A 27,952-nucleotide genomic window follows, 5' to 3' on the forward strand; every position below is an offset into this window, starting at 1 on the left:
TATTTGGTCTCCAGGTCTGTGGCTGGAGCTAAAACTATAGATTTCTCAAGCTTCCATGATGCATAGACTGACCAGTTTCTGGTGTATGGTCAGGGCAGGGTGTTGGTGTCTAAGTTGGGTGAGCTTTCCAAAGGGTCTGGCTCTTGTGGTTGTCCATCGTGGTCCTCAGAAAGGCAAAGCTTCAGCAGCTCCCCAGAAACCAGGTAAGATGACCAGGTGACATGTGGAGTTGGCTTAATCTGAGTGTGATGAATCCAAGAAGCCAAACCTGTAACTTTGAGAGCAGTGAAAGTAGCAAGCACAACAGAATATGGTCCCTGCCATAAAGTACTGGAAGAGACAGAAGGGAGGTGTGAACCTCTTTAGGGAAGGCACTCTGTTGACTTCCATTACCTAGCTGGTATGAATAGTAAGTAGGTGACATCTCTAAAAGGAAATTTACAGTTTTGCCTGCAACGTTACTGACCCTAGGTCATCCCCTCAACAGCAGTGGTTGCTTTAAAAGCTGGGTAGAGGGCTGGCACTGTGGCACAGCAGGTTAAAGCCTGGTCTGAAATGCTGGCATCCCATATTGGTGCTGGTTCTAGTCCCAGCTGCTTCTCCTTTGATCCAGCTCTCTGCTGTGGCCTGGGATAGCAGTAGAAGATTGTCCAAGTCTTTGGGCCTCTGCACCCATGTGGGAGACCCAGAAGAAGATCCTGGCTCCTGGCTTCAGATTGGTGTAGCTCTGGCCATTGTGGCCATCTGGGGAGTGAACCAACAGATGGAAGACCTCTTTCTCTGTCTCTACCTCCTCTGTAACTCTTTCAAATAAAAAAATATATTGAAGAAAAAGAAAAGCTGGGTAGAGTGAAGGGCTTTTCAGCTAAGAGCCAACAAGGTCTGCAGCTCTGAAGTGGGGGTCATTTGACCTCAGGGCAATTCTGTTTCCAGTGACCCAGCTCTTGGCTGGCAGAACTGACAGAGCTCATCAGAGGCTGAAGCCCTCCTGGCTTTCCATATTGAAAACTCATGCCATTTGAGGTTGACTGACCTGTTCATTCTCCTTGATGGCAGATTATTGTGTAAAGCTATTAGTTGGCCTGCCATCTATCCTTACACTGCTGCTGCCTGCCTCAATCCTTTTACTCCCAGTCTGTTAAAGTAGAACACAGAGGAAGGCTTTAAGAAGATGCAAGCCAAGGGGGCGCTCAATACCATCAGTAATCTTTGGTGGTCACAAAAATCTGTGTTCACAGGCATGTTCTGTGTTCTTTCTGTGAGATAAGATGATGCTCTGAAGAGAACTGTGTCTTTACTTTAAGATCAAACATGATGACCACCTTATCTATAAATTCTGAAGATATTAGTAAAACTCTTTCTCTCTCCCTTAGTTTGGTTTGAAAAAGGGAGGTTTTGCTCATTTACTGTGCCCATTGCAAAGTAAATCTGAGATCATAAAGTAAGCTCTCCTTTAGGCTATACTACTTGGTTTTCTATATGTGGTCAGGCTATTACTACAGAAAAATGTTAGCCATCCCCTTTAAGGTCTAAAGATCAAACTGTAGATTCTTATGGAGTTTCCTTCAGAAGATAATCAGTTTCCTTTTTTTTAAGATTTATTTATTTATTTATTTATTTGAAAGTCAGAGTTACACAGAGAGATGAGAGGCAGAGAGAGAGAGAGAGAGAGAGAGAGAGAGAGAGAAAGAGAGAGAGGTCCTCCATCTGATGGTTCACTCCCCAGATGGCTGCAACGGTCGGAGCCGAGCCGATCCAAAGCCAGAAGCCAGGAGCTTCCTCCAGGTTTCCCATGCAGGCGCAGGGGCCCAAGGACCTGGGCCATCTTCTACTGGTTCTCCAGGCCACAACAGAGATCTGGACTGGAAGAGGAGCAGCCGGGACTAGAACCGGTGTCCACATGGGATGCCAGTGCTTCAGACCAGGGTGTTAACTGAGTGCACCGCAGTGCTGAACTCCAGTTTCCTATCTTAAAGAGATGAGACAAATGAGGGAATAAGTCAGATCCCTTCCTGTCAATAACGTAATATCAAATATCAAATGAAAACTTAACAATTCTAATTGTCAAATAAAGCAACTTAAGAAAACATTTACCAAAAAGTCCAATGTGTTTTTTTTAAAGATTTATTTTTATTATTGGAAACACAGAGTTACACAGAGAGAGAAGGAGAGGCAGAGAGAGAGAGAGAAAGAGATCTCTTCCATCGCTGGTTCACTCTCCAAATTGCCACAATAGCCGTAACTGTGCTAATCTGAAGCCAGGAGCCAGGAGTGCCTTCTGGGTCTCTCACGTGGGTGCAGCGGCCCAAGGACTTGGGCCATCTTCTAGTGCTTTCCCAGGCCATAGCAGAGAGCTAGATTGGAAGAAGAGTAGCCAATACTCGAAGTGGTGCCCATACGGGCTGCCGGCACTGCAGGCGACGGCTTTACCTACTACATCACAGTGCCAGCCCCTCTAATGTAACTCATTTTACCAGCAAACCCAAGCACAAACATGTCAATGAAACATTTTTAGTTTCTTTCTACCAACAAATTTAAAGCATCTGACACAGAGATTTATCTAAGTCATGTGAACCAAAAATGTATTTTAGGTTAATGTAGCACTTTAAAGTTATATGAGCAGTTTTTTTTAATCAACAAACCAATTAAAACAGTTAATAAATTTTTCATAAGGACATAAAATACATACATAACACATAATATACATTACAGGATAGAACAATAAAGCAGTTTCAGTAATGGCTTTTTAAAATATTTGATCCTTTCAAAAATTCCAAGTCATTTGAATTACTTCCTCCTCTTAGTAATCTGAATTAACTTTAGATTTTCTCAGTTGAAATCTGTTAAACTTTGGTTTTATCTGTTTGTTGAGCCATCCCAAAGTACTGAATACAACAGAGGTGTTTGGAACCTAAAAGAGGATACATTTAAACACAGAACTAACAGTGTTTTAGTTTCTATGAACAGTGAATCTTATTTTTAGTGTTTGGAGGAGAATACAAATTGTAGAGGACAAAACACTTTAAATAGTTATCTTTAAAATTATAAACTCATTAACCAACAAGGAGAGGCACTTACTCCATACAATATTTTTGAAAGCACCTGTAGAATTTTATAAAATATTTATCCCTTTTAGGCTTCTGGGCCTTTCTCATTAAGATAACCATCATGTCTGATAAAGACACAAGATCATTAGACTTTTCTAAGTTTTGATCACTTGTATTAGTAGCATTTCATATTATCATTACTTAATTTTAGCACCACTTCACATTATAAAAGTACGTTATTTAGTTGGTGTATCCACAAGATGAGAAACACATCTTTTGACAGGATCCCAGCTGGAAATATCAAGTCCAAAGGATTTGGAACTTTGATGTCTTGAATGCTTGTCAAAGATGCTAAGAAGGTTTAAAATATCTGGTAGAAACAGGATCCCTTAACATCATGACATAACATAGACCAGATTTGACTACTGGTACAAAATGATTACTCAAATGCTTTAGAATGAGTATATATTCAAACAAACCATAACCCTTTTAAAATTCAGTTGTTCTTATTCAATCAGAACTTAACAGACAGTAGAGAACACAATAGCTTACTTCAAAAAACACAAAATCTGTGTCTCTTTGGTCATCCCAAAAAATCAGAAACAAAACCTTAAACTTGAGAGTTAGTGAGGAGCCAGTGCTATGGCATAGTGGGTAAAGCCACTGCCTGCAGTGCCTGCATCCCATATGGTGTCAGTTCAAGTCTTGGCTCCTCCACTTCCAAACTGGCTCTCTGCTATGGCCTGGGAAAGCAGTAGAAGATAGCTCAAGTCCTTGGGCCCCTGCACCCATGTGGAAGACACAGAGGAAGCTCCTAGCTCCTGGCTTTGGATTGGCACAGCTCCTGCACTTGCCGCCAACTGGGGAGTGAACCAGCGGGTGAGTGGGTGAAGGACCACTTTCTCTCTCTCTCTCTCTCTCTCTCTCTCTCTGCCTCTCCTTCTCTCTCTGTGTAACTCTGTTAAGAAATAAATCTTTCAAGTTAATAAATAAATCTTTTTAAAAAAAGAGCTAGTGAATAGGATATGGGATCATGCAGGCGTACACCTTCCGGATAGGTTAAAGCCGGCGAGACCTCGGAGACACCAGACGCGTTTATCGGCTTTTCAGCTTCACTTTATTTTTCAGCAGACTCGCGTTACATGTCGCGAACGCCCGCCCTGTTACCGGCATTCATTCACAACTCCTTCATTCACCACTCCCGCTTACTACTGGCGTTCATTCACAGCTCCCGCATGTTACCGGCGTTCATTCATAACTCCCGCCTTTTACCAGCGTTCATTCATTCACTCCCACCCACCGTCCACCTATTTATATATGATTCACCGAAAACATGTTACCAATTAAGTGTGGGAAACATGCAATAACAGGATGCTTAAAGTCAAAACAGGATCTTGCAATTAGCAACGGGCAGGGTGGAAAAAGCCCAGCACTAAACTTCTTTGTGCTTGTACATGTCGAGAGGGGCACAGCTGGCCAGGCTGTCCCGTTCCCTGACAGGATCATATCCTATAACTTAAAACAATTTTAACAGAGTCAGAAGTAGGAAAGAGCAGAGAGCTCACTGCTGAATAGAAAATTGACAGTTATCAATTAAACAAAAATTCTTAAAAGGAAATTCTGGAGTTTTTACACAAATTTTAAAGACTATTTCAAAATATTTACTAACATACATATTGCAAAAATCTCATTGCTTTAGCAGAGGATCAGATTCTAATTCTATGTTAAAGAAAAATAGATTAATGTCTTTGTATCCAAAAATCTTTCTTTCATAACCTTCTGTGATTTCCTCACACCTTCTACAATTTACTTAAACACATTTTTTTAAATATTTTATTTATTTATTTGAGAGGTAGAGTTACAGACAATGAGAGGAGAGACTGAAAGGTCTTTTGTCCACTTGTTCACTCCCCAAATGGCTACAACAGGTAGAGCTCCAGCAATCTGAAGCCAGGAGCCAGGAGCTTCTTCTGGTCTCCCATGTGGGTGCAGGGGCCCAAGGACTTGGGCCATCTTCTGCTTTCCAGGCCATAGCAGAGAGCAGGATTGGAAGAGGAGGAGCCGGGACTTGAACCAGCACCCATATGGGATGCCAGCACTGCTGGCAGAGGATTAACCTACTGTGCCACAGTGCTGGTACCAACCTTTCTATATTTCTATTTCAGTCTAGATTAAACTAGCCATCAGGATTAAAGTAATTGTTACAAACAATGCCCTTTCTTTATTCAAAAAATCTCTTTCCTTCTTTACCAAGCACACATTTCTATACTCGTGAACCTTTTCCATCTGCGGATTTCCTTGATGTACATTGAAATAATCCTTTAAAAATCTCCAAATCAAGACATTTTCACATTTTAACCTTAGTTACCTTCAAGCAGTTCTTGAATTATTTTTCATATATGGACAGTTTATGAAAATATATTTGTTAACAAACTCAAAATTTTTTGCACAGAATATAGGGTACTAAGAGTACTTAAGTTTATATTTAGACACATTTATCTCATTCACATTGACACAATTTACATTCAGTAATTACACCTAGATGACTTAAGATGCTATTATATTATCCCTTTATCTGAATTAAGGTCAAGATTACATTTATATGGAATTCTAATCCTATTTTAAAAACTCTAACTGGAAATCAGTGACATAAGCCAGAGACTGCAAAATTGATCTTAGGAGTTATAATGAGCACTGATTATCCATTGCTATTTCATCCCAATCTGTTAAACCAAAGTCATAAAACAAGTCTGGCAAATTATAAGGCAATTAATTTAAGCCAGTGATATTCCTAGGTTCAAAAGAGAGAAATTCCTTTAAACCAAATATCCAGTTACAGTTGAATCAAATTCTCATGGATAAGATTATTTATCTTTGATTTAGATTGGATTTCAGCCTAGTCTTTTACAAGACTTTAACAAGAACTTCAGGCCAACACTTAGTGAACGGTCAGGTACTTGGGACCATCTCTGAAACAAACATGTGCTCAGGAAACTTCAATACATGTCACAAGAGTATGGCTCAGGGGTTGATGTGTCATGGGCGAGAACTCCACCAGAGATTGCCAATCTACATCCAGGAGACTTTATGTATCACTGTCCCAGGCTGGGAGACAGAACTTTCTCCTCCCTATTCTCAGCAAAGAGGTGGAATTAACATCACAAAACAAAGAGAAGAAAAAAAAATCAAACTCTCTCTCTTTTCCAAAGAAACTACAGGCAGAGAGGAGGGGAGTGGAGTTTAACCCTTTAGGTTTTTGTATAAACACAACAGAAGTTTGGTTTTATAACTTGATAATGTATCTTATGATATGAAAAAATGATGCCAATTCCATGCCAGTTTGAATTTCATCATTTGAGAGTTCCAGGGATCCAGCTGGAAGTCCCAAGGTCAGAGACTAGGTTCTGAATTAAGAAAGTCCTTTTAAAATTCTAGAGAGTAATTTTCTTAAGGCTGAGTGTGGAGAATCCCACAGGAATCTAAAAAAGAGTCATGGATCACTGCTTACCTGGAAAGCAGATGAACTGTGGAAACTCCACAGTAAAACATTGAGTTAATAAAAGTTACCACTAGCCACAAAATAAAAGTAAAGTGGAGTTATAATCAGGAGCTGAGGTAATGCCTAATGGCTATTAGGGAGACACTCCTAATCATACCAAGCAGACATCTCTGGTCAGTCAGATAACAGTGTTCTATGGACAATACCCTCCTACCCATGCTGACTGAACCATTCAAACATAAATAAGTGGGAACAGTATTGACTGGACTGTTCAACTGCAAGCAAGGAGGAAACGGTATTGATTGGACAAGTTGGAGGATGGCAAGCTGGAGTACTGCCAGAAAATGAAAGGGAGCTCTTGCACCACTCTCCATCCTCTCAGAGATCAAGGTCTGGTGTTGTGTGAACCTCTGGATCTCCACATATCTGGAGCTGAAGAGGCAGCCCACTATGCATGGAGCAGGTAGTGGCACAAGCTGACCTGCAGAGCTGTCCCTGAGTTGTAACCCCACTGTATGAGTGTGTGTGTGTTCATGGCCCAGTGCGAACGAACCTCTGGATCTCCTCACAGTTGGAGCTGAAGCGCCAGCTCGCTAGCCCCCTTGCTAAGCGACACAAGACGACCATGGGATCAAAACTCCAGCCGAGATGCCACCTCACCACCTTGCCTGGAGTCCTTATCAGCCTAGTGCCAGACCTGACCACAAAGCCGGACCAGGTCTCTTAGCAGGGGACCTCTTCAACTTCTTGCCTGGCCATCTGCCTGGTAACTTTGAGACTACTGCCCAGAGTGACAGCCTTCCCACAACTTCCTGCCTGTGACTGATCCGAATTCTGTCCCTGCTGGGACATTGAACTCTGGACACTGGACACTCCCTGCAGGAGAAACACATTCGTGACAGTGATGTGAGCCTAGATACGTAGCAAACCAATGTTGTGTATTGAATCTTTTGTTGTCCTTGTATTGTTCATTGTGATAGCACTTAAGATTATTTTAATAGTGTTTGTTGTGACTTATGGTATAAGAATATTGATTTTCTGGCCAGTAAGTGATATTGTTAAGATTAGGTATATATATTAAGATAAGTAGTTATGTTGGGCTGGTGCTGTGGTGCAGTGGGTTAACGCCCTGGTCTGAAGTGCCAGCATCCCATATGGGCACCGGTTCAAGACTCAGCTGCTCCACTTCCTGTCCAGCTCTTTGCTCTGGCCTGGGAAAGCAGTGGAGGATGGCCCAAGTCCTTGGGCCCCTGCACCTATGTGGGAGACCTGGAAGAAGCTCCTGGCTCCTGGCTTCAGATCGGTGCATCTCTGGCCGTTGTGGTCTGTGGAGTGAACCATCGGATGGAAGACTCTCTCTCTCTCTGCCTCTCATCTCTCTGTGTAATTCTTTCAAATAAATAAATCTTTTAAAAAAAAGATAAGTAGTTATGTTAAGCTAAATAATTCAGTAAGTGTGTTAAGTTAGCTATAAGTTATGATAAATGATATTGATATTATTGATAGTGATATTAGTGATATTGATAAGTGTGTTAAGTAATTATGTTAAGTTAGGTGATTTAGCTAAGTAGTTAAGCTAAGTAGTTACGTTAAGCTAAGTAGCTAAGTAGTTAAGCCGTGATTAAGTAGTGGTGCTAAGTTTATTGATAAGTGTATTAATTAGTATAGATTGGTAAGTATATTGATACTGATAAGTGTATTGACCTCAATGAGCATGCTGATGAGTAGTGTGATAAAAAAAAAAAAACAAACCCTGGTGATAAGCAATAAAATCTCTCATTGGAAAGACAGTTTTGTGTCCATGTATTCCTTTCTTCCCCATGACTGACAAGTTGTATATCACACTTGCTACCATCGAGCTGTGTGACAGTAGGCACTCGCGATACTGAGTTCTCCAATTGTCTTCCTGGCTTGAGCTTTGGGTCAAGGTCTGAGTGGGAAGTGAATTTTCAGTGTCCTAAAGGTCTGCCATGGGTGCTTTTTCCTTCTAGAAATATTCAAGCCCTTGGCTGTGAGAGCCTCACATCACTGGCTCACAGTGAGCCAGCAGACACAGTTACCTATACTCAGCCACCTCTCCCTGGTGTCTATAGGATGCCTTGAGCCCTGCTGAGAAGATAGGATTCCAGTGAGGCAAGGTGGAATGTGCAGAGAGTGTTACCTATTTACCAGGTGAGGACAAGCTCAGGGAGTTCCCAAAGTTTTCTTCTGCCTATAGCGGGTCAGTGAGATGTCTCTCATTCTCCTGAGGTTTCCTAGAGAGGACACACCACAGAAACCAAGGCCTATCCAGAGTCTGATCCACTGTACTGGTGTGAACCTTGATCATATGAGGATCACCACAGAACCATGTGTAAGGCCTCCACAAAACACACCAAACACCAGAGTCAGAGGAAAGGTTTATTGTCAGGTGAGGGAAGCCCAACAGGCCAGGTGGAGAGGGCAAGAGAGTAAAAAAGGGTAAGAGAGAATAAGAGAGAGCACATGTTCCGGGAACAGCTCCTGTTAAACCTTTACCAGGGAGTGGACAGGGAAATAGGAGCAGTGAATCCTATTAGGGTGGGGGTGGAGCTGACACCTGTGGTTGGGCCATCTAGTCACCAGATTTCCAGCAATGGCAGTGGGGCTAGAGCCTAAGATGATGTCTGGGGCCTAGATGGTGCCACAGACTGTGCCATTTTTACTAACATTCCTCCCTTTTGTTTTAGCAAGTATTGTATAGGATTACATCAGCCCCAAAAGTCCAGGAGGGGTGGAGAAATGATTATCTGTCTTTAGAGTTACTTCCTGTTGACATGGGGTGATGGATTACTCTCTGCTTGCATGGAGTGATGTCACAAGCCTCTGTCTCCTGGATGGAGAGCTAAGTATATCCCTATAGAAGCATCTGGTTGACTGCCTGGTTAGTGAAGACTTTGGTTCGTTCCATTATCACCTCCTGTAAACATTTAAGCAGACAAAGTAGTATAAAAGACAAGAGAATAGCAGTCAATGGTCCTAAGAGTGGCATTAACGAAGTAATGAAAGGGTTTCATAGAGGACAGGAAATAAGAAGGGTCTCTGGACCCTTATGAAGACTGATGGATATGGTTTGAAGCTGATCCCAACCAAGATTGGGAGAAAGGATGCTCTTCTGCTGAGGGTAAGGGGTTTGTCTGTAGAGAAATTCTGAACAATCATACAACATTAAGTAGGGGAGAAGACCATCAGTACACACAGGTCTGGAGTAGAGTCATTGATGTTAAGAGTAGAGGCTAAGATTACAAAGGAATGAGGCCCCAAGTGGGCTAGATAGGATCTATAACAAAGGATAGAGTCATTATTAGAGGACCTAAGAAACATGCTGTCTAAGCCATGAATAAGTTCTCTGAGAGGCAAACAGAAACTGACGGAAGGGGCCTGATAATAATCTGGTGAGCTTTAAGGGCTTGCCAGTTATGAGACCCAGACTTATCTATTTCTATGGACAATTTATGAAAACATGTTAGCAAACACAAATAATTTTTCTATAGAATATAAAGTGTTAAGAGTACCAGGGTACTCTTAACATTCATCTCATTTGCTTGTACCCAAGTTATATTTAGCAATTACACCTGGATGACTAGGATGCTGGTATTATATCATACCTCTATAGACAAAATTGCATTCATATGGAATTCTACTCCTTTTATAAAACTCTAGCTATAAATCAGTGACATGAAATCAGAGAATAAAAATCTACCATCAGGGGCTATAACAAATACTGATTATCCATTGCTGTTTCATCAACTACTGATTACCAATTCCTATATTATCAGAAACCTGTTAAAACAAATTGCAAAATAAGTTTGGCAAGCTACAAAGTAATATTTTTAAAGGCAGTGATCTTCCTAGATTTGAAAAACAGAAATTCCTTTAAACCCAATGTCTAGTTATAGTTGCTTTTTACCCTAAGAACACCTTAAGCCAATGATGCCCTAGGCAACAGTCAGACATTTGGGACTGCCTCTGAAACACAAGTTCAGGCAGCTGCTAGACAGGTCCCAAAGGTGACTGTGGGCTAGGGGCCAATGTGCCAAGGACAAGAAGTTCACTGGAGATTGTTCGCCATTCTGTTAGGTTTAATGGGGGCGGGGAGCATCCTTCAGAGTAGATGGACATCCCTCTGGTTGGAGAGAGATTTTTAAGGAGGAGAATCTGATAGATGACACAGTAAGGGGCAATTAGGGAAAAGGAAGTATGTCTGGAAATAGTAATTAATCCAGTGATCCGGCTGGTTTGATGGGCCAGTCTAGGAAATGGTCACTAATGGGACCAGGAAATTGAGTTTGTAGGAACTAAAGAGTCCTGGTGAGGTCAGCTCAACATTCAGTTACAAGTTGGGGACAAAATCCATCAAAAGACCTAATTATTCCATCTAGCTTGCTCAAGATAGAACAAAAGGGCTATCAAAAGCCTGGGATACCTAACTTGTTACAAAGTAAACAGGGAGCGCTGAAGGAGGGACTCACCACTCTCTTGCTATTCTTATGGTAAAATTGGAACAGGAAGCCAGCGCCGCAGCTCACTAGGCTAATCCTCCGCCTAGCGGCGCCGGCACACCGGGTTCTGTCCCGGTTGCCCCTCTTCCAGGCCAGCTCTCTGCTGTGGCCCGGGAGTGCAGTCAGCGCGGTGCGCCGGCCGCAGCGCGCCGGCTGCGGCGGCCATTGGAGAGTGAACCAACGGCAAAGGAAGACCTTTTTCTCTGTCTCTCTCTCTCACTGTCCACTCTGCCTGTCAAAAAAAAAAAAAAAATTGGAACAGGAGGGAAAGGGGCAAATACCAATCGGAAGAGGGCTGTAAGGTGAAGGCATGGTGACAAGGCCCATTCCCAAACTTGTCTGTGCTTCTTTAGAAGGGGGGGTGATAGAGAGGATCACCCCTCTCTATCACGGGGAGTAGACTTTGGACAAAGCCTGGTTCAGACATAGGGTCAGAATTCCTGGGTGGGAGGGGAAGGCTACAGTAAACGAGACAGTGAGAGCTGGAGCGATGAACATAGAAGAAAGGGGTTTTGGCTTTTTAGCAAGAACTTTGGAAGTTAAGAGAGTTTGAGCCAGACAGCAGGAGCAGAGATAGAAGGTTTAGGCATAGGAAAGCTTCTACTTTTCCAAACATTCACAGAAGTGGTAGAGATACCAATAATGTTGGGGCTACACAGCCATTTGGACTGAGTTGACAAGGTAGGAGACAACTGAGAGGAGGGTTGGATGGAATGTGGGATGGAGAAGTTCCCATGTCTATTCGTAGAGTCGGATAAGCTGATATCAAGAGTTCTTGAGATCTCAGCCATCCCATGCACCCACTGGAGCCCAGGGCTTAGTCCATAGAAGGGAAACAGGAGGTTGAGTTGTTACCCACACCCACTGATGCCTGGACACAGAATCCATAGAGGCATGAGGCTGTAGCAGTTGTGGGTACCTTGTATCAGGACTTTGAAATGAAACACAGCAGAACCCCAACACAGTGCAGTTACACTGAGAGGATCCTCTACCTACCCCATCTTACCTCAGGAATTTGAGAGGCCAGTGTGTGGCTGGAGATCATGGAGCATTCAGTGGCCTGGAAAGAGGTCCAAGAGTGTGTTTTGTGACTGGTAGAAATCAAGGACCCCAGGCAGCTCAGAGATGAAAGTAAGATCAATAGGAGAGCCTGGATCTGAGTCATGGCACCAATGTAAGGCTGCTACAAAACACGTGGAGTTAGAAGAAAGGTTTATTGTTGGGCGGGAGAAGCCTGAATGGCTGGGGGCAGAGGTTGAGAGAATAAGAGAGCATAAGAGAGAGAGAGCATGTGTTCCAGGAACAGTTCCTATTAAATCTTTGCTGGGAGGTGGGCAGGGAGGTAGGAGCAGCAAATCCCATTAGGGTGGGGGTGGAGCTGACACCTGGGGTTGGGCCATCTGGTTACCTGGCTTCTAGCAATGGTGGTGGAGCCAGAGCCTAAGATGGTATCTGGGGCCTAGATGATGCCACAGATAAGACTGCACCATTTTACTAACATCATGGTTTCAGGTTCACATGTAACCCATAGCTTGCACCATGGGTCAACAGATTTGAACAACCAATGGATGCAGGAGCAGCCATACATTCACACATTTCTCACAGAGTTTAAAATATTCCCTTCCTCTGAGGGCCAGTCCTTGCCTGGAAATCTAAAAGTGGATTTCTTAGGGCATGATCAGGTCCCCATTCTGCCCAATGAGTCATGGTTGTCTTGGACTCCAGTTCCTGAGGATTCTTACCCTGCCTGATTTTCCAGGTCCAATCAGCTAAGAGAACTGGGTGGAGCTTCTGGGGGCAGCTCAGGGTCCTGCACACCTGCTGGGAGACCTGGGAAAAGCACCCCAGGGCAGCTTAGGGCCTTGCACACCTGCTGTACCAATGGAGTTTTTATTTATTTATTTTGCATGGGACACAGACTCCACCCCCTCCCCACAGATTTGCACCCAAGGAGCCTGGAGCCCACAGGTGAGCATTCCCATTGAGTGGTCCTGATGTGTGAGCATGCATGGGCATGCATGTGTGCTCCTGGCTCACACATCACATGCACACACACACATGGCTGAGCACATGTTTTTCCCATCCCAGGCCCGGACGGAGACCCTGACCCCACTAGTCTGCAAGGTAAGGCAGCCGGCATCCAGAAGCTTCTACCGAACTCACATGACTGTGAACAGGCACTGGTGGGGTTCAGGATCAGACATATTCCTCTGCTCCAGACTGTACACAGAGGCTTGGGTTATGGATGCTGAAGCTTCTAGAGTGCCACAGAATCAACCCAAGTGATGTCCTGTGCACCTGATGCAACATCTGGGTCTACATTTCAGCCTCCCCTGTGAGTACAACAGGTGCAGAGGGACATGAGCCTGCACCAGGAACTCAATCTGGGCCTCCCAGCAGGTGCACAGGGCCCTGAACCTGCACCAGGAGCTCTATACGGATCTCCCAGCAGGTGCACAGGGCTCCAAACCTACCCCAGAAGCACCATCTGGGTATACCTGCTGATTCACAGGGCCCTAAGCATGCACCAGGAGCTCCATCCAGGTTTCCCTGCTGGAACACAGGCCCAGAGCCTGCACCAGGAGCTCCATCTGGGTCTCCTAGCAGGTGCACAGGGCTCAGGGACAGTACCAGGAGCTCTATCTGGGACTCCCAGCAGTTGCACAAGGCCCTGAGCCTGGACCAGGAGTGCCATCCAGGTCTCCCAGCAGGTGCACAGGGCTCTGAGCCTGCATGAGGAGCTCCATATGAGTCTCCCCGGGGCCTCTCACTGTTCCCTCTCACCTGCAGGGAATACAGTGACCAGAGTGGTATCCCCCATCGTGTCTGTGCTGCTGCTTGTGCTGTTGGGGGCTGGGGTCTCCTACTGCAGGTCCCTCAGGGCCCAGAGCTGCTTCTAGAGCCACTGAGTTCCACTGTGACCTCTTCCTGACTTGCAAACCCCACTGCAAGAAACTCATCTTGCAATTCTGCTATTGCATGGACTTTTAGGGGAGATTTTAGAACTTTCTGGAATTTTCTAAAACTTTCTGGGATTTTCCAGAAACAGTGTGATTCCTTGCAAATTGCAAAGTACACATCCTACATAATGATGGGATTTTAAATTCATATTTTTTTAAACGCACCAGACATGGGGCAGAATTAATGTATGCATTTTAATGCAAAATAAAATTAAGAATAATTTTTAGTAGCTTCTGTGTTCAGTTTTCATGATGCTTTGCTGCCAATCTCAACCCTTCTAGAACTTAAGAGTCCAAGAAGGGCCGGCGCCGTGGCTCAATAGGCAAATCCTCTGCCTGCGATGCCAGCACACCGGGTTCTAGCCCCGGTCAGGGTGCCAGATTCTGTCCCGGTTGCTCTTCTTCCAGTCCAGCTCCCTGCTGTGGCCCAGGTGTGCAGTGGAGGATGGCCCAAGTGCTTGGGCCCTGTACCCGTATGGGAGACCAGGAGAAGCACCTGGCTCCTGGCTTCAGATCAGCGCGGTGCGCCGGCCACAGCGGTCACTGGGGGGTGACCCAACAGAAAAAGGAAGACCTTTCTTTCTGTCTCTCTCTCTCACTATCTAACTCTGCCTGTCAAAAAAAAAAAAAGAAGAAGAAGAAGAAGAAGAAGAAGAGTGCAAGAGCCCTAGAAGGAAAAGCCCAGGATGCATGCATAGCCTTGATCTAGAATATTCTAGTATATTCCATTGAAGTAGCACCTTGACAGTAGGGACTCCATTCTGGAGCCCCTGAGACTCCATTCTGGGAAAGCCCGCCCTTCCCCACCATGAGACTCTGATCTGAAGCTATGATCTAAAACAGTTGAACAATAGCAGTGCACACACACTTGGCAGAGCACAGAAAACCCCTGGCATGATTGCTCAAGCTTGAAAGTAGAAAGGTTGCACCTGGGTTAATGATAAAAATGTGATTTGTCTATGCCCTATATATAATTAAAACCAATAATTAGATTAAAGTCAAGGTTATAATTGATAAATTGTCAAGATTGTAACTGGTACTGTCAAGTCATAATTAATTTCAAATGTTTTAGGTTAGCTTGACCCCAGTAACTATGTACTCCCCCTTGATCTTAGCAACCATGTATTCCTCTCCCAATTTTGCGGTTTTTGCCTTTATAAACCCCGTTGCTTTGGGCCTCGGGGTCAAGAGTTCCTTGAGGCACGAGCCCACTCTTCGCTGCCAGCAATAAAGGACTCTAAAACTTCTCAGTGTGTGGAACTCCTCTGTCAGTGCTCACTCAGGCACAAAACCATGACACCAAAGAAACCGCACAGCCCCGCTCCCATAATCCCTTTGGGAAATCCTAGGCTTCTGAAAGGGGAAGAAGCTGATGTCTCCGATAAAAGATGAGGATTCATGCGTGGTATTGTTCTAAAATGTTCCATAAAAAAAAAAAAAAAAAAAAAAAAAAAAAAAAAAAACTCTTAGCATCCCCCCATTTCTGCTCCCATAATTGCACTAGGGAAGCTCAGGCTTCTGAGGGTTTTATAGGATAAGGTTAGAAATAATGGCTTTATTTTATATATTTTTTTTGCAATTGCTTTTGATTTAATTATTGCAAAAATGAGCTGTCTCCCCCCTATGTGCACGCATTGTCTTTAAATAAATGAAAAAAAATAGAAAAAAAACCCACAGGGCTTTGCCATGTGTCCATGCCTTGCACTTTTGCAGCTGCGGTGTTCTGAACAACCAGGTGCACGGGGCCCCAAGCTTGCACTAGGAGCTCCATCTGGGTCTCTCCATAGGTGCAGCAGGTGCACTGGGCCTGAGCCTGCAACAGAAGCCCAATCCGGGTCTCCCAGGAGGTGCACGGGGCCCCGAGCTGCCCCCAGGAAATCCAACTGCCCTCCATGGCTAGGTGGAATGTTTTTCCTGAGAATGTCCCTCACACAATTCAGATCCAAATAGGGAGGGACACGCCCACAACCCCGCCTCCATCCGGTCCATCCCAAAGTCTGACTCTGATAGGACGAGAAAACTGCCACTCAGCACTCACAGTCGCGTCCTGTTCCGCCGCCCATTCTTTCTGCCTGATTGGACTGCGGAGATGCCAATCAACACCCAGAACCCCGCCTCCTCCAGTCCTAACAAAGCCTTGACCTTAATTGAACACGCAACCTGCCAGTCAGCTACAAATCCCCTCCTTCTACAAAGATCCTACCAATCAGCGCACAGAATCCCACTTGCTTCCTCTGACTTCGACGGGGCAAATGCCAATCAGCAGCCGAAACCCTACCTTCTCCCTCTCAGGAATCTTGAGAGGGCATACCGGAAGCTATCAATCATCTCAGACTTCTAAGCTAGGCCTGGATAGAGATGTCTGTGGCACGCGGGAAACAGACATGGTGCCGTGAAGGCGGTTCTTGGAGACTTCTGCGAAGACTGGCACCTTCTTCTTCCTATCATGGTGGGACAGCGGTATGCGGGATTCCAAGTACAGATTGGCATTTCCCGCTTCCAGTCAGGAGGAGGTAATGGGGGGGAGGGTTTGGAGTCTGAGTGTCAAGTTACGTGTCCAGTCACGGGTGAGCAGGTTGAGAGGCTTCCAGCCCGGATTGGATGTTTGAGTACGGATGAGGCGGAATTTTGGATGGCAAGTGTTCTCTCCTATCAGGGGCAGATTATGGAGCGGGGCTTTGCTCTGAGTGGCAGATTCTTGTCCAGTCAGGCATTGGCGAGGTTCGGTGTGCTGTTGGGCTCTGGGTCCTATTACTCAGGACCTGGGGGGTGGTGGGTCTGGGTTATTCCCAGAGCGGGGGACTGGTGCTAGTTTTTCTTGCATGTTTGCTTTTTCCCAAGTGGGTGAGCCCTGCCTGTCAATCATCTACCTGTCAATCATCTTGCATCTGCTGGGTGTTTATTGCGCATGGCTGCTTCTTTTCTGCCCCGCCTGTCAGTCAATCATCTGGCAGTCAGTCCTGCTCGCGCTGGCACCAGCACAGAGGGAATGGACCGCAGCAGGGCTGCAGCCAGGGCCGCCAGGCATTGCAGGGCCAGTCTAGCTGGCCAGGGGGCGCGGGTCCCAGTGAGCGCACGTGCACGGCCAGGGCCTCCCGCACCCGGGCCAGGACCTCAGGGTAAGTGGGCTCCGAGTGAGGTGTCAGCGGCCGCCCCTCCCCCGGGTCCCTCGAGAGCTCGAACAGCAGAGGTGGCTCGTGCTCCTTCACCTGGGACCCCGTGCAGTCGCACACGGCCCGGCCGTAGCAGGCACCGGCGCCTGGGGTCTCGAACTCCGGAGTTGTGAAGTGAACCTTCCACGTGGTTCCTCCTGGGGCAGAGAGCAGGAGTAGGGGATGAGCTGCAGGTGCATCTGCTTTTTGCACGGGGCCATATAAACCTCGCTCTCTAGCTCAGATTTATTTGGCCACGTCTGCCGCTGACTCTCTCTCTTTGGGTTCGATTGGTTCTGCCTGTCTCAGGTTCCATTGGCCATGCCACCCTCCGACTCTTTGGGTTCCTTGGTTCTGCTTGTTTCTGTGTCTGGGTCTCTCCAGGTTAAATTGGTTCTGCCAGTCTCTGCTTGTGGGATCAGAAGGTGCACAGGGCCCTGAGCCTGCACAAGGAGCTCCATCCCGGTCTCTCCGTGGGCATAGCAGATGCACGGGGCCCTGATCCCCCCCTCCTGTCCCTCCCACAGGACTCACGCTCTCGCTGGTGCCAGCGCACTGCGTGCACGTGCGTCTCGCAGTAGTGCATCAGGAACTCATGGCCCCCGTGAGGCTCCGCCCCCAGCAGCAGTGGCATCAGGTCCCGCCCATCAATCACCCTGAAGGGGGAGGGACACAGAGCTGCTGTGGCTGGAAGGAGATGATTGAGCCAGCTGGGGCAAAGAGGGACAGGGGCGTGGGCACTGGCACCTGTCCTGCGGGAGCGCGCCTCCCGCCAGCTTCACCACAGTGGGAAACACGTCCATCAGGCTTGTAGGCTCTGGTACTACATGGCCCGGGGGCAGGACCCCTGGCCAGCGCAGGATCCCGGGGACCCGGATACCGCCTTCCCAGCCGCCCATGCCTTTGCCCCCTGCGGGGGAGGAGACAGGGGATGCTCAGGGCCCTGTGTGCTGCTGCGCCCTCTGGGAGACACGGATGCACCTCCTGCTGCAGGCTTAGGGCACTGTGCACCTCCCTGCCCCCATGGGGAGACCCGGATGGAGCTCTGGTACAGGCTCAGGGCCCTGTGCACCTGCTGGGGGACCTGGATGGAGTTCCAGGGGAATCTCAGGGCACTGTGCACCACCACTGTCAATCATCTGGGACCCTCCCCTGCACCCAGGGTCCCCTGCTGCCACAGCCTCACCTCTGAAGCCACCGTTCCAGCCGCCATACTGCTGGCTGCCCACGCGCGCCTCCAGCCAGCCCCCGTTATCTGAAGCAAAGTAGACCAGAGTCCTCTCACTTAGCCCTTCCTGCTCCAGCCTGCTCAAAATGCGGCCTGGGAGACAGGTGGGCAAGTTGATGACCGATGCCATGGATGTGTGCAGTGTGCACAGCCCCTGGGGAGCCCTGCCCCCAAGAAAAACTCTTCCTCATGCATTGTAGGCATGCCTTGGGCATGCTGGTGCTCATGCATAAGCCTTGCTGGGTGCAAACCTCTGCTTCATTGCAATGCGTGTGTGCCGTGTGCATGCTTGTGCAGTTCACACAATCTCGCCGGGTGCTAACCTCTACCTCACTGCAATGCAGGCGTGCCTTGTGCATGCTTGGGCCGTGTGCACTCACCCACCATCCAGTCCAGCTCCTCCACATTGTCTCCATACAGCCCATGTGCGCTGCGCCCCAGGAACGGGGGTGTGGTGACAAGTGGAGTGTGCACGTGCAGGAACGAGACCAGAAGCAGGAAGGGACCAGTCTTGTGGCTGCAAAAATCCTGTGCATGAGGTGTCATGGTTCTCTGTGCACCTGATATGCCCACGGGGAGACCCAGATGGAGCTCGTGGTGCAGACTCAGGGCCCTGTGAAGCTGCTGCACTCTCGAGGACACCTGGATGGAGCTCCTGGTGCAGCCTCAGGGCCCCCTACACCTGCTGGAGTTCCAGATGGAGCTCCTGGTGTAGGCTCAGGGCCCTGTGCATCTGCCAAGACCAAGATGCAGCCCCAGAAGATGCACACTCACCTGCGCAGGAAGCCCTCGGCTTCCCGGAGCACCCGGGCAGCGGCACGGGCAAGGTCCAGCGGCTGCTCCACGATCTCCTGGCCCCGCATAAGCACGCAGTCTGCAAGCTGCACCAGCGGCCCCATCGCACGCCCGAGGGAACCGAGAACCCCGGCGCTGGCCACACAGAGGATCACTGGAGCCCAGGTCCCATGTGCCAGCCCCATGAGCCTCCCCACCGCCATTGCAATGGCGGCTGCAGCAGCTGCACCTGCGCACAACCCCAGGGCACGCTCCAGCCCTGCCCGCTTCTCTGAGAGCTCAAAGCGCGTGCAGTCTCCCATGAGGCTTAGCGGTGTCCCGTAGAAGCTGTCAAAGCCATGGTGCAGCGGGTGGTGGCAGTGATCTTGGGATGATGCGCAGTTCAGGCCCAGGTGCCATTTTCCTGCGGGGGAGAGGACAGACAGTGCATGTGTGGGTGAGGGGGTGGGGCTAAGGAATTCTATGCATTGAGGGGTATCCAGGTCTCTCAGCAGGCGCACAGAGCTCTGAGCATGCATCAGAAGTTCCATCCGGGTCTCCAGCAGGTGCACAGGACCTTAGCCTGCACCAGGAATTCCATCTGGGTCTCCTCATGGGTGCACAGGACCCCAAGCCTGCATCAGGAGCTCCATCTGGGTTTTCCAGTAGGTACCCAGGGCCCCGCACCTGCACCAGGAGCCCCATCTGGGTATCCCAGCAGGTGCACACCTGCTCCACGTCACGGCCAGGGGTGATGACGTTATAAGCTCACTCACCGATTATTCCTGTCGCATAGCCGCGCTCCTTCAGGATTTTTGCGAACGTCGTCTCGTTGGCCGGAAGCCCCCCGGAGACCCCTGTGGCTTGTAATACCCGATCCCCGGTGCTGGAAGCCATGCCTGCGGAGGCAGATTGTGAATGATGTCAGAGCTGCACCTTCCTTGCTGGAGAACTTTCTAGGTTGAGCTCATGGAATAGATTATTATCAGAGAATATTCTACATTATTTTCATAGAATATTCTAGATATTTTTCATAAAATATTATAGATTGTTCTCATATAATATTCTATTCTCGTGGAATACCTTAGATTGTTCTCATAGAATATTCTACATTGTTCTAAGGATATTCTAGATTATTCTCACATTCTACGTTGTTCCAAAGAATATTCTAAATTTTTCTCATAGAATATTCCAGAATTTTTTCCTCACAGAATATTCCAGATCATTCTCAAAGAACATTCTAGGTCATTCCCACAACACGTCCCACACCACCACAGATGGACTCACCGGAGCGCACCGGGTACCTGCCCGTGAGGAAGGCAGCACGGCTGGGCGTGCACACGGAGGCTGCAGCCAGGTGCTGGCTCAGCCGCACCCCCTCCTGTGCCAGGCGGTCGATATTCGGGGTCCTGCAAATGCAACTGAATCTAGCTCTGCCTCTTGCGAGCCCCTCAGGGTTGGAGCGACTGGGGAACCCCTCCCAGGTCCATGCCTGAGGGTCTTGTTCCCATAGCAGCCCAGGTCCCCGATGCCCAGGTCGTCGGCCAGCAGGAGGAGGAAGTTGGGCCTGGGGCCAGAAGCAGAGGGCTGGGGATGCAGCAGCAGTAGTATCAGTCCCAGGGCGAGAATCCGGAGGCCCCTGGAATGTGAGGGATGCACCTGCTGGGAGACCTGGATGGAGCTCTTAGTGCAAGCTCGGGGCCCTGTGCACCTGCCTGATACCCAACGGAGCTCCTGGTGCAGGCAGGTGCACTTGCTATGCCCACGTGGGAGACCAGGATGGAGCTGCTGGTGCAAGCTCAGGGCCCTGCACACCTGCTGGGAGACTTGGATGGAGCTCCTGGTGCAGTCTCAAAGCCCTGTGTACCTGCTGGAGACCCGGATGGAGCCCCTAGTGCAGGCTCAAAGCCTTGTGCACCTGCTGAGAGACAAGAATGGAGCCCCTGGAACAGGCTCAAAGCCTTGTGCACCTGCTGAGAGACCAGAATGGAGCTCCTGGGGTAGGCTCAGGGCCCTGTGTTCCTGCTGGGAGACTGGAATGGAGCTCTGAGTGCAGGCTCAAAGCCTTCTACTACTGCTGGGAGACCTGGATGGGGATCCTAGTGCAGTCTCAAAGCCCTGTGCACCTGCTGAGACCAGGATGGAGCTCCTGGTGTAGGATCAGGGTCCTATGCAGTTGCTGAGAGGCCTAGATAGAGCCTCAGGCTTCTAGCTTCAGCTTGGCCCCACCCAGGGCTACAGATGAGTCTGGCGCCCAGTCCAATCGATTAGCAATACCTAGGGCCCTCGCACTCACCAGGCCGGTCTGGGGGTCAACATGGCGTCCCTCTATCCTCTTTATTCCCCTGTGACAATGACAGAAGGCAGCGGAGACTCAGGGGGCTGGAGTATTATCAGCTGCTGTCAGTCACGGAAGCTCCGCCAGCACCTGCCAGTCAACCTGCAATTTCTTTTTTTTTTTTTTTTTTTTTTGCATTTTAAAATTCTCGAATTTCCCTACCGTAGAAGGTTCCAAAGGCCTCAGTATTTTTCTGTCGATTTTTGCAAACAGCTTCTCAGCCAGCTTTGGCTCCGTGGAAAATTCGAGCAGCGATACACGGGGATTTTTCTAGAATTTCAGGGGCTCCTGTCTCCAGCCGGGTACACGGTCGTCTCCTAAGTAAATAAACGAATCTAAAAATAAAACAGGGAGAAAGAAAGGAATCCGTGGCTTCACCTCCCGCCAAAGCTGCCACGTTTGCGCCCCGCCTCCACGTACGCGCGGCGGGCACTTGTGTGCGCATGCGCGGGACGCCTCGGCCATGACTAACCCCGGCACAAAACCGGAAGTTCCGCCCCTGCCCTGTGTGCACTGCGTATGCATGCCGGGCACTGTGCTCATTTCCAGCGGATTCCCCCACCCCCCCTGAAAGAAACCGAAAGTTTCTCGGGGGCTGAGGTTGGATTCCACCAGGAAAAGCCGGTCAGGCGTGGACAGAGCTGAGGCTTCGCTGTTGCTAAACAAAGGGCCGCAGACTTTGCAGAGCTCAGATTCTGTTGCTAAGCAACCGGGCGTGGGGCCACAGACTTGAGGCGTGGCTGTTGCTAAGCAACGATGCGCCGGCTTTGCAGAGATCCTGTTAAGCATTGCGGCACGGAGTAGGCCCAGCTGGAGGGACGCTGTTGCTAAGCAATCGGCCGCCCCGTTGGCAGAGCGGAAACTTGGCCAAGCTAAGTAACCGGGCGCCGGTTTGGCAGAGCTCAGAGTCTGTTGTTAAGCAACCGGGCCCCGCAGAGCTGAGGCGAGGCTGTAGCTAAGCAACCGCACGAACGTCCCCGGAGGCCACCCGCGCCAGATCCCGGGACCATAACCCCACTTTCAGCGCTTCCACCTCGCCTCTCTGCCCAGGGGAGGCGGTGCCGCTGTGGGACCTTCTTTAGTGTGACAGGCCGAACCAATCGAGCCCAGAGTGAGTGAGACCCGGGCAGGTGTGGCCAATTGAGTCCGAGACACAGACATAACGAATCAAACCCAGAGAAACACTCAGGCAGGCATGGCCAATTGAATCCACCAGCAAATACTAATCTCACATCTATTTGTAAAACACAATTTTTATTAGCAAATATGCACTATATTGACCTGAAAGGCAAATGAAAGCAGTTATGGAAAAACAGTATATTGATTTTTTCTGGAACATTCTGGAATTTTCCATGGAATTCTGGAAATTTCTATGAATTCTGGAACTTTCTATGGAATTCCAGAATTTTCCATATGTCTTCAGGTGTGCAGGTCTTGTAAAGACTAGTAATTTATTATTTTTTATGAGGCTGGGATCTCCAGTCTCATTGTCTGAGATGACACAAAAAAATAGAGATTTGTATAAAAATCATATTAAAAAAGTGAATTCTGTAGGGGACATGGCCTTCTGGTAGCTTCCGGAACGTGGAATTCAAGGAATTAATTTATTATGATTTTGGTTCTAGGCCCTTCTCCAGGAAGCTGGGCTTTTGGGTTGTGTCGAGGTTCTGGGTTAGGGTCAGGGTCAAAGTCAGAGCTAGCACTGGGGTTAGGGTTAAGGGTCATGGTTAAGGGTTATGGTTATGATTAAGTAAGGGTTAGGGCTAGGGTTAGGTTTAAGTTATGGTTAGGATCAGGGTTAGGGTTAGGGTTAGGGTTAGGGTTCAGGTTAGGGTTCATATTCAGGTTCAGATTTGGGTTAGGGTTAGGTGCATTATCAGGGAACTGCATTGGAAGTGGGGCAGCTGGGTCTCAAATCAGCACCCATATGGCTTTAACCCACTGCACCACAGCAACAGCTCCTTCCTTATTTATTTCTGCTGTGATCTTTATTTTTCATTTTTTTCTACTGCCCTTAGATTTGATTCATTATTGTTTTTTTCTGGGTCTTTTGTTGAGACTGGTTGATTATCTGATAACTTTCTTGTGTTTGTAAATGTTTGGCCATCTAAAGTCAGTTTTTAGTTTCTATATTTCCTGCAGTGGGGACCTTCTAGATGACTGCAAGAAGTGCTGGCAGAAATGAGGACTTTGCTAACAAAATTCCGCAGGTAATATGATTTAAATCATGGATTTTTACTTCTCAGAGTTGTGGAGGTTGAAAATACAAGATCAAGGTCATAACAGGCTTGATTTTTCTAGAGACTTTTCTCCCTATGGGACTTACACATATGATAACATTTGACCGGCTTCAAAGTGCTTTCTTCAGGTAGAGTCACGTTGGTGGTTAGACCTTCAAGGTATGAGTGTCAGGAAAGCACATTTCAGTCCATAACAGCAAAAGGCCCATGGTCTGCCTCATAGGCAGCCATCTCTGGGGAGGAGAGAGATTTTGAAATAAATGTTAGGAGTTCTCACAGTATTACTTTCAATACTATCTCCATCAAAAGTTGTGCATTCATGTATACATACACAGACACAAAAATTCCTGTACACATAAACACTACATAATACAGTACAAATGCCTGATGGTTGTATACAGGTAACATCAGTACAATTATCCATAAGTTGGCAGATGTTAAAAAGAGAATTGGAAAGGTAACAAAAGAGAATTAGAAATGATAACAATATCTGCAATTACTGTGTATATATATGATATTCAATATTTATAGTTTCTATAAGATGAATACTGATGTGTGTGAAATAAAACCTAAATCTAAACCTTACCTTACAATATTACAGACTAGTCTACATGAAGAATGCCTTCCCAAAACCTTTCACTGAACCCATGCTGTGGCATAGCGGGTTAAGCCTCACCTGCAGCACCAGCATCCCATATAGGTGCCAGTTCAAGTTCCTGCTCCTGCACTTCCAATTCAGTTCTTTATTAATGGCAGTGGAATATGGCCTGAGTGCTCCTGGCTCTGGGCTTTGGATTGGCACAGGTACAGCCATTGTGGCCATTTTGGGAGTGAACCAATGGATAGAACCAATGTCTCTCCTTATCTATGTCTGTAACTCTGCCTCTCAAATAAATTAAATAAATCTTTACAAAAACAAAAAGAAGAAATCTTTTATACTTTAAATTTGTGTAACTCAAAACTAGCACAGTGCTACATTACACAAAAGAGAGATAGCATTCTGGAAATCATAAACCTAGTGCATTGTAGCAGAAATTTTAACAAATACTTCTGATTTTCTCAGCATTATATACTAAATTAATGTCATAGTGAGTCATTGTGGGTTTTTGAGCTCTTTGACAGCCACTTATAGTACTTAACAGCTTTTCCAAATTTATCACTATGTGTGTTTTCAACACATGCAATGGATTTTACCAGTTCAGTGAACATGGAGGTGCCTATTACAGGATTTTTAAAAATTGCATTTTAATGTTACATGTAATCAACATCTGTACCTCCACACCATAGAAATAATAACATGAGTCAGTTTTGAGATTGATATTTACTTGAATTTAATTCTTTTTAGTTAATTTGCCATTAGTATGTGATAATTATAAACATAATAATTAACTATGTAAGTATTAAAATAGAATTATTCATAGAATTTGGGCATGACAGTGAGTTCAGTAGGGGCACTTGTTTAAGTAAAATTGATGAGAAGTACTTGAAGTCTAAACTAGAAGCTATAATAGTAAAGTCCCAAAGACATAAGGGAAGTAAACAAATACCACAGAAAATTTAAGATTCAGTAAGAACAAAAGACTTGGTGCTATTTGATCCAGGTCTACTCTCTTCTCTCCTGTCCTGACAGTGAAATGTAGACACCAGGATCCCTCTCCTGTCTGTTGCCAATTGGGGGCAGGCCATCCTCATTTGTTCTGCCCCCAATTACCTGTTGCCAGGAGTATGTTCTGGGTGAGTGTGGCTCAGAGGTAGGGCTCTGTCCTATCTGAATGATGGAGGCTCTGTATTTGGCAAGAGAACACATAGATCCCATCTTCCATTATACATCATGTCTACAGTAAGCATATCTATGAAACCACTTTTGTGTTGACTAAGTTTGAAGACTTTGGGGATAGAGAAGATCTCTCTCTCTCTCTCTCTCTCTCTCTCTCTCTCTCTCTGTGTGTGTGTGTGTGTGTGTGTGTTTCAAGTAAGCAATTTTATTTTAAAAATAACTATATCCCTGTCTCCAACATGGCTCAGAGGCTCCCACCTACTTGAGCCATTGCTTCCCAGGTGATGTTCTTCACGGTATGCTTTTGGGGGAAACTGGAATTAAATCAGGAGTGGAGCTGGCAGTAAAATCCAGGCATTGTGGAATGTTGGTGTCCTTAGCAGCATCTTAACAACTTGGCCAAATGCCATCTTCCAACTTTCTTTTTGATTGCATAAAAATGTTTTGATATTGAAAGTGGTGATATTTACACACAACTGAAAAACAGTGAATTGCATAAGCATTAGTAATGGATGAATTACAAGGTATATAAATTATGTTTATATCATTTTTATTTAAGAAAATTATGATTCCTCACATTTTGAAAATAATGCATTTAATTAACTCAAATTTTAAGTTATATTTTATATTGTATTGCTCCAAACTCAAATCCACATAAAATATGACTTCCCTTCTCTAGGATACATTGCATCCTTTTAAGATGATATGGATATAAATTCATGAGAAATAAATATCATAGTAGAAACTGATAGATAAGAATGATTCAGGATGAGCTTGTTAGGAATGGTGACATTAATTTTATCTGTCTTTTTAATGAATTGGAAATGGAGCAACTCCACTTTGGCTGCTCAACTTCCAGTCCACCTCCCTGATAATGCATCTGCGAAAGCAGTGGAGGGTGGGCCAAGCCCTTGGGCCCCTGCATCCATGCAGGAGACCTGGAAGAAGCTCCAGGCTCCTGTCTTCAGATTGGCCCAGCTCTGGCTGTTGTGGCCTCGTAAGGTGTAGACCAGCAGGTGGAGGTCTTCTCTCTCTCTCTCTCTCTCTCTCTTTTTTCTGTGACCCTTTGTGGCTCTGCTTTTCAAATGAATTAATAGATCATTAAAAATAAAATAAAACATTTTAAATATTGCTTTTGGTAGTATGGGCATTTTGATGATATTCCTTCAATTTATGCATATGGAAGATTTTTTTTCATTTTTATGTTTTCTATTTAATATTTTGTAATTTTCATTGTAGAGATCTTTCACATTCTTGATTAAATTTATTCCAAGGTAAGAAAATGTATTTTGCTATTGTGAATAGTACTGACCTGAGACGCAGTGGGATCCTCCTACTTGGGAAAGCCCAGGTGATGATGCTAGTCTTGAGCATGAAGCTGAGATGGACCTGGGAACCCCAACATGATGAAAACCCCATGAAGACATCAAAAAAGCCCAAGACAGCAGAAGCAGACACCTCCAGTGAGCTGGCTAAGAAAAGCAAAGAAGTATTCAGAAAAGAGATGTCCCAGTTCATCGTCCAGTGCCTGAACCCTTACTGGAAACCTGACTGCAAAGTGGGAAGAATTACTACAACTGAGGACTTCAAACACCTTGCTCGCAAGCTGACTCACGGCGTTATGAATAAGGAATTGAAGTACTGTAAGAACCCCGAGGACCTGGAGTGCAATGAGAATGTGAAACACAAAACCAAGGAGTACATTAAGAAGTACATGCAGAAGTTTGGGGCTGTTTACAAACCCAAAGAGGACACTGAATTAGAGTGACTTATGGGGCCGGGTGGAAGAACAGGTGAATCAGGTAGCACAGACTCTGGGAGAACTCCCATGGGCCTCTCTGCCCCACCCTGTCAGGGCTGCACTCCTGATGGCACTGCCACCCTGGAGGATGCAGACCTGCAGGTGTCAACTGAAAGCCACAAAAGTGAGCTTCATCTGCAACAAATGATCCCTCTTGTAAACTGTTGGGTTGTGCTTAGAGGCCACCAGAGGCAAGGGTTTAGGGAAGACCCTGGCCAGACCTGACCCCACTCTAACCTGGGTCTCCTCCTTGGCGGTGCTGTCAGCGCACAGACCCATGTGCATCCCCACCCAAGACCCTAAACCCTGATGATCTGTATTATATTTTAATGTATATGTGAATATATTGAAAATAATTTTGTTTTTTTCCTGGTTTTTGTTTTGCTTTTAGCCTTTACGTGCTAGGATCACAGGAAGACTTTTGTAAGGATGGTTTAAGTTCTCCTGCAAGGTTTAATTTGTTATCATGTAAATATTCCAAAGCAGGCTGCCTTGTGGTTTTGGTCAGCCTTGTGCTATGTTGATAAGATTGATTTACTGCTTAAAATCACTTTACTTTATCCAATTTTTACTGAACTTTTTATGTAAAAAATAAAATTGATTAAAGAAAAAAAAA

The 27,952-nt window shown here is 46.5% G+C and overlaps 2 protein-coding genes across 15 annotated transcripts; one reads left to right on the forward strand and one right to left on the reverse strand.

The window, feature by feature from the left end:
* Positions 1–1,585: 1,585 nt before the first annotated feature.
* On the reverse strand, positions 1,586–21,987 carry ARSL (arylsulfatase L). Of its 11 annotated transcripts, XM_051834397.2 has the most exons (13): positions 21,681–21,987; positions 21,477–21,525; positions 20,673–20,819; positions 20,468–20,589; positions 19,957–20,079; positions 19,181–19,604; positions 18,787–18,923; positions 18,365–18,499; positions 17,926–18,088; positions 17,713–17,834; positions 17,236–17,336; positions 12,073–12,126; positions 8,934–9,484 (listed from the first exon to the last, which is right to left on the reverse strand). In XM_051834397.2, the coding sequence occupies exons 2-13, from the start codon at positions 21,497–21,499 to the stop codon at positions 9,422–9,424; spliced, it is 1,614 nt and encodes a 537-aa protein (XP_051690357.1). In that variant the 5' UTR covers positions 21,500–21,525; positions 21,681–21,987; the 3' UTR covers positions 8,934–9,421. The 11 variants fall into 11 exon arrangements, with proteins under 11 accessions (XP_051690356.2, XP_051690357.1, XP_069915644.1 ...); XM_051834396.2 differs by lacking the exons at positions 8,934–9,484; positions 12,073–12,126 and adding an exon at positions 1,586–1,969; XM_070059543.1 differs by lacking the exons at positions 8,934–9,484; positions 12,073–12,126 and adding an exon at positions 12,262–15,839.
* LOC103345890 (histone-lysine N-methyltransferase SETD2) lies at positions 16,262–27,952 on the forward strand. 4 transcript variants are annotated; one of them, XM_070059547.1, is made up of 3 exons: positions 16,262–16,539; positions 23,643–23,728; positions 26,810–27,952. In XM_070059547.1, the coding sequence occupies exon 3, from the start codon at positions 26,818–26,820 to the stop codon at positions 27,301–27,303; it is 486 nt and encodes a 161-aa protein (XP_069915648.1). In that variant the 5' UTR covers positions 16,262–16,539; positions 23,643–23,728; positions 26,810–26,817; the 3' UTR covers positions 27,304–27,952. The 4 variants fall into 4 exon arrangements, with proteins under 4 accessions (XP_069915648.1, XP_017194580.1, XP_069915649.1 ...); XM_017339091.3 differs by having other exon boundaries at positions 26,841–27,952; XM_070059548.1 differs by having other exon boundaries at positions 16,263–16,539; positions 23,661–23,728.

This window comes from Oryctolagus cuniculus, chromosome 16, assembly GCF_964237555.1.
Source record: "Oryctolagus cuniculus chromosome 16, mOryCun1.1, whole genome shotgun sequence".
In the NCBI taxonomy this organism is placed as follows: Eukaryota; Metazoa; Chordata; class Mammalia; order Lagomorpha; family Leporidae; genus Oryctolagus; species Oryctolagus cuniculus.